Below are 12,500 nucleotides of genomic sequence, written 5' to 3'. Positions count from 1 at the left end.
ATGTAGCATATTCACATTTTCTTTCATTTTGTTGTTTTTAAAAAAGTATTTTTCTATCATTAGTCTGATTTGATTTGGCAACTAGAAAAGTATTTTAGTGACCACAAGGTGTAATTTTATACCTATGGTGTCAGAATAAGGCTTCACTCTTTCTCTTTAAATATTGTAGGTTTTTCTCTTCTGGTGGATACTATGAACCCAATTTCTTCGCCTGCGATAACCACGTTTCTGTTTTAAACAGTACAAAATAGTCAAGATCTCAGCATCCATGTTTTCTCAAATCATGCGCTAGAACGGGCACGGAACGGGCGACAGGCCGTCGCCAGTCCATCGACAATCCGTTTTTTCTACGGCCATGGGTTGATCACGGAACGGCGACGTGCTGACGACGGGCTTACTCTGTTTGGACTCTGAACCATTTCATGTGCTTTATCCTTTAGTCAGTCTTATTTATATTGTGTTTATTTTGTTACTTCACAGATTTTCACAAATAGTGTCATGAAGTCCCGGAAACCATCCAAAGATTCCAACAGGCTGAAGGATGGCCAATTTTTTGAGGACGCCTATTACCTCGATTCCACGATAGGCATCATGAATGAAACCTCTTCTTGGGAACCATTCGAAATTACGACTCAAATCAACGGAACCACACAAAACTACACCAGCTTCCTTGTCAATCCACGAGACAACGTATCCTATCTTATTCATCGGATTGTGACCTGGATCCTCATAGGATTTGGTCTAGTCTCAAACCTCATCAACATGATTATTTTCATCCGTCGAGGTATTTCGAAAGACAGTTTCACCATGAATCTAATGGGATTGGCCGTGTTTGATTTTCTTACCTGCCTGATTTATCTGGTAGATCGGGTTTTAAAAATGACTATAGACACTGGTTATTTTTTTGATCGTGGACAATTTTTGGACAAAATTCAAGTTGATTGGTATTCAGGAGTGGACAATATTAAATCTGCTTTCGTTACCAGCTCTTGTTTGACATTGGCCTACATATCAGCGGAGAGAATGGCCTGTGTGGTGTTTCCATTCAATGTCAAATCCATATTTACAAAATGTCGTACACGCGTTGTCATAATTGACATCTTTCTTTTACCGACTTCCTTTGCTATTCCAAAGACTTTGATTAGTTTGGATATTGGTACGTTTGGTCCCAAGACAATAAAGGATGGAGAGACTTATTTCAGGGTAATGGAATCACTGTCCATAACAGAATTTGGTGTTCTACGAGTATTGAGCGTTGTGTGCGTGGTTGTATTTAATAGCATTTTGATTGCTCATCTGGTCAAAGCAACTTGATTTAGATTGGCCACGTCATCCCAAACACAGACGGATCCTCAACAAAACTGGAAAACAAAGGAATTGAACCTCATCCGTATGATGATAATGGTGTCTTTTGTATTTGTTGTGTGTCATCTGACAAGTTTGATTATTCATATCTTTTTAGTCTATCAACCCATAGAAATCCTAACTGACGACTTCCTAAGTACCTTTCTTCAAAAGACTGAGCACTTAGAAAGTGCGCGTGACATTTTACCGTTAATAAATACGTGTTGTAATGTCATCTTTTACTATAAAATGAGTTCTGACTACAAAGACGAACTGAAAGATTTAATCTGCTGTGATCGACACACAAAAAAGAAGAAAAAATCCCGTTTAGCTTAAAATTGAAACCGCCTACACGAGAATAAGAATAATAAAAATCGGAACATTTATATAACGCAATATTAGCAAAACATGCTCAAACCCCTTTACAAGGGGTCCATAGCCTACAGTAACACTTAATACGTAGGACGAGACATGCCGGTGACATGGCGATATTACATTTATTTTCGGACAGAGACAACGCTGTTAACGGCCAATTCCTTATTTTACACCTAAGGACGCTGAGATAATGTAAGTAAAGCGCCTTTTCCAAGGACTCAATTATGCGCCGCTCAGAACGAGACTCAAACCCTGTACTGTCAGATTCGAAGGCGAGTGAACACACAGCCGCATAAGGCCCGAATAGAATCACTATAAAACCCTTTGTAAATCAACGGTTACATAAAGAAAGTCAAGAAAACAAGAAAGACTTGGAAAAAAATAGGAAATGATTGAGAATTTATAAAGACATGAATAATATGTGACCCATCGGAAAAAAACAGTAATATGTCTTGGTAAACCAGTTGGATGGATTTTAAAGTTACATGACAAGAAATGTCAAATTTTAGTTTTTGTCAAATTACAAGATTCTATGTATTTATTCTTCAAAATAAAATCGACAACATATTAAAAACCTCTTATTGTTACCATGGCTCAAATATTTAGTATCTACCGTTCTCAGGCGTCACAACTAATGATAGCGTCGTACAGGCGTCATGTCTCGTCTTACATATTGAGTACGACAATTGGGACGGAACCTCTTGTAAACACATTTGATGGAATATTGCACTTTATAAAAGCTCATTCTCTTTATTAATTTAATTTCGAATCCGATTTGTACTCTTTATTTCCCACGTGTTAAAAAGATCCATCTATCCATCCATCCATCCAACCATCCATCCATCAATCCATCCATCCACCCATCCATCAATCCATCCATCCATCCATTCATTCATCCATCCACCTATCCATTCATCAAACCATCCATCCATCCATCCAACCACTCAACTATCAATCCACTCATCCACCCATCTATCAATCCATCCATCCATCCATCCATCCATCCATTCATCCATCCATCCATCTATCCATTCATAAAACAATCCATCCATCCAACCATCCATCCATCCACCCATCAATCCAACCATCCATTCATCCATCCATCTATCCATCCATCAAACCATCCATCCATCCATCCATCCAACCATCCATCCATCCATCCATCGATCCATCCAACCAACCACTAATCCATCCATCTATCCATCTATTCATCCACTCATCCATCCATCTATCCATCCATCCATCCACCCACCCCTCCATCCATCCATCCATCCAACTATCCAACCATCCATCCGTCAATCCAACCATCCATCCATCCATCCATCCATCCAACCATCCAACCACCCATCCATCAATCCAATCATCCATCCATCCATCCAACCAACCACTAATCCATCCATCCATCCATCCATCCACCCATCCATCCATCCATCCATCCATCTATTCATCTACTCATCCATCTATCCATCCATCTATCCTTCCATCTATCCATCCATCTATCCATCTATTCATCCATCTATCCATCCATCCATCCAATCTATTTATGGTTCCTCTGTGACCTTTTGTTGCTATGCCGGTCAAGCTATTTATGGTTCCTCTGTGACCTTTTGTTGCTATGCCGGTCAAGCTATTTATGGTTCTCTAAGACCTCTTGTTGCTGTGCCTGCCAAGCTATTTATGGTTTCTCTGTGACCTTTTGTTGCTATGCCGGTCAAGCTATTTATGGTTTCTCTGTGACCTTTTGTTGCTATGCCGGTCAAGCGATTTATGATTTCATTGTGACCTCATGTTGCTATGTCTGTCAAGCAATTGACATGGATGCCGTTTTAACTATTATCTTATAGTACGAGCTTTCAGTTCTTCAATCAACACACAATACATACAAGTTTGATAGTTGCGTCAGTTTTCGAATATTTTATGAAAACTTGTCCAATAAATATTTAAGTTGTTTCATTTGTGACTCGAAAATTTAAGATTAAGTATATTTTGGCCGCGAACCGAAGACTCATAGCCACTGGAAAAATACTGTATTATAGTATGTTATATAACACTAAATTATATCATATTGTATTATCATATCTTAATATAATCATATTACGTTACATTGCAATATATAATACTGTATTATATTATGTTATATCATATTGTATTGTATCATACAGTTGGCCACCAAAAATATGAGAATCACATATATTATTTTGCAGTCTAACAAAAAAATTGTTCTTGATGCATAATATTGTCCATTACAGCAATTTTAAACTAGGCCCATAAGTGTGGTCGACACAGACCTGCATATATGTACACGTTGGTTTATATTTTGTTACATTGTATTATACAATACTGTATTATATCATGTTGTATTATGTTATATAACTATATGTTGTACCATATTGTTGTACCATATTGATGTACCAGTTCCGACCTCAAATATGAGAATCACTAAAATCTTTCTTGCTGTAATACAAAATTTTGTTTTTGATTAGTTGATGGAATAAATTTGGAAGATGTAACTGTGAAATATCAAGATGACGCCGTTTCCATGGAAACAGTTTGCAATACATTCCTTCGTAGTGAAAAAAAGTTGGTCTTGAATTCATGACTCATGATATCTTGGAAAATCGCAGTTAAAACCCTGTTTCATGAATTGCTTTAACCGACGTACGCTTTTTTGCAGGTCTGATAACCCAATATTCATTATGTGATTATTGTTGTGATGGAAATCTCCAAAAATGATGCAAGATATTGTCCATTGTAACCATGTTAAACTAGGCCCATAAGTGCGGTGGACGTCAGACCTGCAGATATGTACAGTTTGTTTAAAAGTTGTTTGTTTTATTTTTTCCTTGAGTTTCTCTAATTGTTATTTAGATGATTTATAATCGGATATTTAAGGTAATGTTTATACAAGTGATTCAATTTTGGTAAAATTAGCCTGAAAATTGCGTGCACCCAGAATTTTGAGTTTGTTTTTTTCAGTCAAATAATTCCATGTTCGTTAAGCATTCATGTTATATGAATAGAAAATATCTCATGTTCCACGCACTAGAGAAATTGGGGACGAAGACCGTCGGGACCAATACTTTTAGAAGATTTTGTAAAATCATTTAAAGTATGATATCAATATTTTCAAGAAATTTCTTCTTCTTCTTCTTCTTCTTCTTCTTCTTCTTCTTCTTCTTCTTCTTCTTCTTCTTCTTCTTCTTCTTCTTCTTCTTCTTCTTCTTCTTCTTCTTCTTCTTCTTCTTCTTCTTCTTCTTCTTCTTCTTCTTCTTCTTCTTCTTCTGCCACATCTCCATGATCTGGGTTCATAGCATCATCTTCCTCCAGGCCCAGTTCTTTCATATCATCCTTGACCCTATCCATCCATCAAGTCTTTGGGCGTCCCTTCTTTCTCTTTCCCTCTTAGTGGGTATCCAATACTATCCTACCCACGTACTCCCCCTCTCGTCTCTTTACATGTCCGAACCATTTCAATCCATCTTGTCTCATCTATATTGATACATCTTCATTTCAGTTAACCTTCGGATTCGTTGATTTCTCATTTTGTCTTTTCTTGTCCAGACACGTGACCATCTCAACATCCTCATTTCTGCCACCTGTTTCTTTGTCATAGCTGCTGTCTCTAATCCATACAACATTGCTGTTCTTACACAGATGTACACGTTTTCCCTTCAGTTTTGCGGAAATTCGTTTGTGTTATATAACACTATTTATAGATCATGTATTATAGCAAATATTATATTTATATTACATTACATTGTATTATATAATACTGCATTATATTATGTTGTATTACGGTATATAACACTATGTTATATCATATTGTTATATCATACAATTGACGACCACGAATATGAAAATCACTAATAGCTTTATGCTGTATTACAAAATTTTGTATTTGATTTGTTTATGGAATAAATTTGGAAGATATAATTTTGAAATATCAAGATGCCGCCGTTTCCATGAAAACAGTTTGCAATACATTTGTTCGTAGTGAAGAAAAGTTATTCTTGAATTCATGACTCATGATATCTTAGAAAATCGCAGTTAAAACCCTGTTTCATGATTTGATTTAAACCGACGTGCACTTTTTTGCAGGTCTGAACCCATTCATTATGTGATTATTGCTGTGATTGAAATCTCCAAAAATGATGCAAAAAGCAATGTTAAACTAGGCCCATAAGAGTGGTCGGACGTCAGACCTGCATAAATGTACACGTTTGTTTAAACTTTGTTTTTTTATGTTGTCCCTGAGTTTCTCTAATTATTTATATGGTTTTAATCCGATATTTCACGCAATGATTATACAAGTGATACATTTTGGTAAAATTTCCCTGAAAATTGCGTGTGCCCAGTATTTTGGTTATTTTTTAAAACTCAAATAATTCCATTGTTCCTTAACCATTCATGTTCTATGGGTGGACAATATCTCATGAGCCACGCATTAGAGAATATGGTGACGAATACGGTCGGGACCAATACTTATAGAGGGATCTAATTTTAGAAGATTTTGTAAAATCATTTAACCCTTTCCTTACCAACTATAGGTAAATCGTCACATTCGTTACGATACAACCAACATTTTTCTTATTCAAATTTATCTTCTACATCATAAAATTTAAGGAAAATGAACAATGTGTTGTAGAGTGTGTTTTGCTAAAGAAATTATGTCATAGCAAGAACGTTACTGCTATTGTGCTCGAGTTATATATATATATATATATATATATATATATATATATATATATATATATATATATAAGTGTGTGGCGATCGGTAGTTGAGATAGTTGACTATTTTAAGTATTTAGGAATAACCATTGATAGTTCCCTCAATTTCTCTCAACATATTACTATAATATCTAAGAAAGTTGCCCAAAGATTATACATCCTAAGGAAATTGAGAACATTTCAAGTAAGGAAGAAAACTATGTTAAGAGTTTATGACTCATTGATTAAAAGTGTAATTGCGTTTGGCTGCACCATATGGTTTGGAGGATGCCGACTTAAAGATAAATCAAAAATTTCAAAATCTATCAAAGAGGCATCAAAAATAATAAACCATCCTCTTTATGGAGTAGAAAGAGTTCATGGAAAAGCAATAGAAAGGAAAGCATTCTCAATTACCAACAATAAAAAACATATTTTATACCATGAATTTAGTCTTTTACCATCTGGGAGAAGGTTTTGTCAGATTAAATGTAGAACTAACAAGTATAAATCAACGTTCGTTCCATCAGCAATAAAAATTTTGAATATTTCATATGGTACAGAAAAACCAAGGATTGATTCGTTGACTGATTAACTGATTAATTTATTTAATGTAAGATTAACTGACCAATTGATAATGATGATAATTTTTGGTGTCGAATTGCCACAATCGTAACAAATTGAAAACGAAATGAATATGTTTATGTTGTGTATATCGCACGTGTGAAAGGAAGAGAGGAAGAGAGAGAGAGAGAGAGAGAGAGAGAGAGAGAGAGAGAGAGAGAGAGAGAGAGAGAAAATAAGTAGGAGTGAAATATCTGTTCAATGTTACAGTTATCGTTTAACGTTATAACAAGTGTAACTAAATGACAAATTGCCATATTTATGGACAATAAAGATCTATTATTATTAATATATATAATTTTATGTAAAAAGAACATGCTTTTTAATTTGCTATCTAGTATTCGTGTTTGATTGGTGTTGTTTATTAGTAAAAATAAATTTGGAATTTCAAATCTTGATATGATCTTACGAAAATTTGACTCGAATTAGAAAGCTCTGTAGCCTGAGCGAGTCTACCTGCACCAACAAGTTGTTACGCTTTAGTGTTCTGTTCAACTTAAGGGGAAGTTTGGGTCTAATTATTAGGAAAATCCTTCGAAAATTGATTTTGAGATTTTGGTGAAAAATGATATCTTATTATCTTAGAAATAATATAATGGAAGCCCAAATTCTTAAAAAAGACTATAAAGGCACGAAAAACACAGTCGAAAATGGTACACGTAGTAAGAAAAGTGTGAAAAACGGGAAGCTATTTTGCTATTTTCTCAGTGTAATTTTTCTAAGGGTATGGGATAATGTGTCAAACGTTTCTCAGAATCTATATTTAATAAAATTGTCTGAAAATTTCCACAGATATCATAGGGATAATGTATTATGTCACCATAGAGATTTTTTGATAGGATATTTGAATTTTGAATAATAATCCTAATTCTGAATTTTTAACATCAATTTTGTCATAACATTTTGATTCTCAACTTTGTAATGATCTAATAAAAATTCCATAAGCTAAAGCCGTATAATATCTCTATGGTGACACACTAGAGTACAATGTTGACAATAGGGAAGAATATGGAGGTCATTCCTTCATTAGTTTTTGTCGAACGTTTGCCAAAAGATTGTTATTTTTTTATGTCAGACCCCCCAAATTAGGTCGTAAAATGGGTATCAACACAGATAATACATTTTTTACCATATATGTTTTTTTAACCTATAATGACGATAAAGAATATTGAAAACCGCCTAATATTGGTAATTCATTTTTTTTAGAAAAGACCCAAACCGCCCCTTATGGCCAAATGTAAGAAGCTTCAGTTTTGTATAATAAAAACAACTTTGTCTAATGATCTCTCAGTGTTCTTTATTAACAAGTCATATCAATGTCAATAAAAGAAAAGAAAAAATCAAAGACCGGGTCGAAGTGAGAGAGGTTGGAACATTTTATGTGAAATGATTATCTACCGTTTACATGGACAAACCCATCTCAACACGTATAGCTTTGAGCTTTTCTCCTGGGGTGTTGAATTTGTTTTAAATTGTCGCCCTGTTGATTTGAAAGGCCTTGTTTTATAAAAGTAAGTTAATTTTTCATCCTTTCTCGTTCTTTTGCTCAATTTATTATTATTTGTTCCTTATCTGTTTTGTAGAGCGCTGTGACGGGAGGCGATTGAGAGAAAGGCCAAGTTTGGTGTTGTGTCTTCTTTTATCTCACAATGGCCGGTGTTGAGTCAATCCCAGAAACCAATAACGTTCCTGGATTTGTCGGTGACAGAATTTTACTGGTCATTTAGTCGGAAATAATCACATAATTTAAACTCTGTTTTTTAAATGGTATTCCTGGCTGGTCCGTCGGATTAGATACTCACGGATCGTTATGCATACTCTGAGGATAATTTTACTAACTGCCATCATAAACTTGCTAGGAGTGACGCGATGCTACGCTGCGTGCTTTGACCTCCGTCCACCGACGGCAGGTAATAAGTATGCCGGTATCTGGTATCCTTCTCGTCTCTCAGCTGGTCGTTTATTAATTCACTGTTATAATCGGCGCCTTGTAATGTCAGCAGGTTGTAAAATTATGTAGGCGACGCTGTGATAAAATATGTATGAGTTATTTGAAATCTTGATACAGTTAGGAGGGATTTGAAATAAATCACTACACCGCTGTGTCCTATATTCCCCTATGTCTATTTTTCCTTCAAGTTGCTCTAGTCTTTGTTCTGGATTGACATCCATCGATTAATAAAGGTATTGTGTCGGTATGAACTGGGTGCTTAAAAGTAAAAAGTTAAATAATCAAGAAAATGAAATATTCTAAAACTCTATATTTCTTGTCCAAGATTATACGTAAAAACTAAACCCAAGTCCGATAATTTTGGTTATAACCTCAAATTTGCAGCACTTTAACCATCCGGACATAATACTCTTTTGAGGCAGTTGGTCACGTGTCTCGTTTCTCTTTCCTCTCCCCCGCCCCCCCCCCCCCTTTGGTTTTTATTATTAGCCGAGAGAGATGCAGATAATTGTATAATTCGCAATTTTTGTTTTTGAGAGCTGATATATTTTAACCTTGTAAATGATCTCTTTGTTATAAATTAAATAGAATAAATAAAATAAATTCCCTTCAATCATCCCTGTGGGGAATTCTTTACTTTAGGATCTATTCCAAGAAAAGACTGGAATGACTAAGGCATCAGCAACAGTGCAGCGCCGTAAAAGTATGCTTTTTTACCCATTTAGTTTAAAATAGATTTTCTAATTTGTATTCATTTGAGTGTGTCCTTGATATTAGGAATCCTTTGCTTGTATCGTGCAACACGCCATGCAATAAAGACTACCGTAGTGGTTTTGGCGTATGTTCCATGCCATAACTACTACCGTAGTGATTTTTGCACATGCTGTAAATCCTACCCAAGTGACTTTGGTATAGGCTATGCCATGAACACTATCTTTAAGTAAAATGCACTGCATATTGACTACCTACGCCAAAAACATTATCGTCATTATTGTGGTTGTTTTGTGTGAGCTTTTAAATAGCGCAATATCAACTAAATGTGCTCAAAGCGCTTTACAAAAGGTCCTGACCAAGAACAACCAGACACGACGCCTATTGGCGCTATTCCATTATTTTTTTCGATAGAGACAACTCTGTTAACGGCCAGGTACTCATTTTACACCTGAGTACGTTGAGAAAATGTGACTCAACTATGTGCTGAGCAAGGCTGGAACTCGGGACCTTTCTATCTAAAAGCTAGTGTCATACCACAAAACCACAGAGCTATTACTACTACTACTACTACTACTACTACTACTACTACTACTACTACTACTACTACTACTACTACTATTACTAATACTATTATAACTACTACTACTACTACTACTACTACTACTACTACTACTACTACTACTACTACTACTACTATTACTACTACTACTACTACCACCACATTTTCAATATATCTATCCTGAAACAAAATTGTAATTGATCAACAAATAAGTCCTGATTGCGTTTGATTGTCACCAAAGGGACCATTTTATTTACGAGGTTTAAAATGTTTCCTAATAATTCATTTCTTTTATCAAATCTATTTCTATCTGGTCTCGCAAAACGTAAATAACAAGGTTTATACAATTTCCATTATGATTTTGTTTTCTACTTTACACTATAGATAGAAATGTCTTAGTCAACAAAATACAAAAGAAAAAATATATATTATTGTAATTTGAAATGAAATAGTAAAATTATAACTCCAAATCATTTTTAGCTGTTAAATAAGTCTTACGAGTAAACAAGAATAAAACATGACTTTCTATTTTGGCCCGATATCTAACATTTTTCTAGTTAAATTATCTATAATTGTGTTTTATCAGGCAACGGCATTAAAAGTGTGATTCGATCATCTCGAAATTCATTTTGTCATCCTGGCACATCGCAACATTTCTAGTCATTTTGGTGTTTTCTGGGGGAAAAAAAAAAAGAAAAAAATAAAATAATGTTTTATATAATACAATTTTTAGGGCAAGAATTTAAATTTTCTTTGACCACAAATTATTCACTGCCTCTAAATTGCCTACTCATGATGGGATCGGAGCGTAGCGTATGCTTTGTAATCTCATATACTGTCCCTAAAAATATTTTACGTTAGAATATAAGGCAACGAAACCAAAATACAACAAACATATCGTACGCAATATGCGTTCCTCCATTGGAATTATTTGTTACCTTGACAATACTTGCGAACGACAACTAACTAGGCATAGCACTAACCTAAAAGTGACGTAAAAATGCAAGTTCTAGTGCCAGGCTATTAGTTATCAATGGCTACGATCGGGGCTGTCATGACATTTTCTTATATTGACCAAAATGTTTCGTTGGAAGAGTATACCGTCAAATCACCATTTAAAAATTTTATTATTATTATTATTATTATTATTATTATTATTATTATTATTATTATTATTATTATTATTATTATTATTATTATTATTATTATTATTATTATTATTATTATTATTATTTTATCTCGGGAAAAGCAAAAAGGTGTTATAGAATCCCAGCGTGTCGAAATTCGATGCTTAAGACAGGTAACCAAAACATATCATTTTCTTCATGTATCACTGCCAGCTTTATATTTCTTATCAGCTTGTTGGGGAGTATGGACTATTTGTCAAGCATTGTGTATGTTGTGTAGGTTAGTTGTTATTTATTCTCTTTTTGAAGGCGAAGTCCACCTCTTTGTCCATAGTTGGTTACAATGAAAATACAAGGACATGTTCGTCTCTCTGGTCTTTGTATTACGACACTCTCTTTTAGATCGGAGGATCCCTGATTCGAGTCTCACTCGGCGCATAATTGCGTCCTTGAAAAAAGGCTCTTTAGTCACATTCTCTCACCCGACACAGAAATATCCCTGTATAAGACAATCAGGGAAAACAGCCTACTGCACGAGAAAGGACAAAGATTCAAGATGGGGCTTCCAGAGAAAGAACCAGAAATAAGGACGCTTAAACTGTTCCTGAGAATCAATCACCGAAGCCATTAGAACCTCTCAAGAAAGAAAAAAAACACCAGACTAGAATTGTTTCAAAGCTGAAACTATACATAAAACAAGAATATTGCAGAGCCTCTTGGAAGGGAAACAAGTGTCAGGAGACTTGACAAAATTAAATGAAAAAAGTAAAAATCTCCCAAAGAGTACACAAGCCAGATTGACTAAAAACGAATCTCAAAAGCAGTTGTAGACGGACAGTCAGATATCCACAGGCAATAGACAATGTCAAATAGTTACAGGCAAGATGGTTGTTTTCCACAACAAAGTGAACAGTAAAGGAATGGGAAATATTAAATAAATCTCATTTGCTTCATCCTCCGGGATGGTTGTGAATTTGATAGCAAAATTAATTCTACTTACCGACTCATCGGACCAAATCATTTAGGCACTGTGGAGAGGAAAATGATACAATGTTAAGATGGCTAGGGAAGTAACTATTACTACTACTACTTTTTCT

The 12,500-nt window shown here is 34.9% G+C and overlaps 1 protein-coding gene across 1 annotated transcript in view; it reads right to left on the bottom strand.

Moving 5' to 3' along the window:
- Nucleotides 1-10,495: 10,495 nt before the first annotated feature.
- The window catches only part of LOC144979382 (protein SpAN-like), a 23,427-nt gene continuing 21,422 nt past the window's right edge, over nt 10,496-12,500 (bottom strand). Inside the window, exons 12-13 of the mRNA XM_078926031.1 lie at nt 12,404-12,431; nt 10,496-10,951 (exon numbers count right to left, since the gene is read on the bottom strand). Coding sequence (XP_078782157.1) covers nt 12,421-12,431 — 11 coding nt within the window. The 3' untranslated portion in view covers nt 10,496-10,951; nt 12,404-12,420. The remainder of the gene's footprint in view (nt 10,952-12,403; nt 12,432-12,500) is intronic.

This window comes from Berghia stephanieae, chromosome 9 (genome assembly GCF_034508935.2).
Source record: "Berghia stephanieae isolate SIO BIC M18660-M18661 chromosome 9, UCSD_Bste_1.3, whole genome shotgun sequence".
In the NCBI taxonomy this organism is placed as follows: Eukaryota; Metazoa; Mollusca; class Gastropoda; order Nudibranchia; family Aeolidiidae; genus Berghia; species Berghia stephanieae.
Note: the sequence above shows the minus strand (reverse complement) of the source record. Positions and strands in the feature narration are given on the sequence as shown.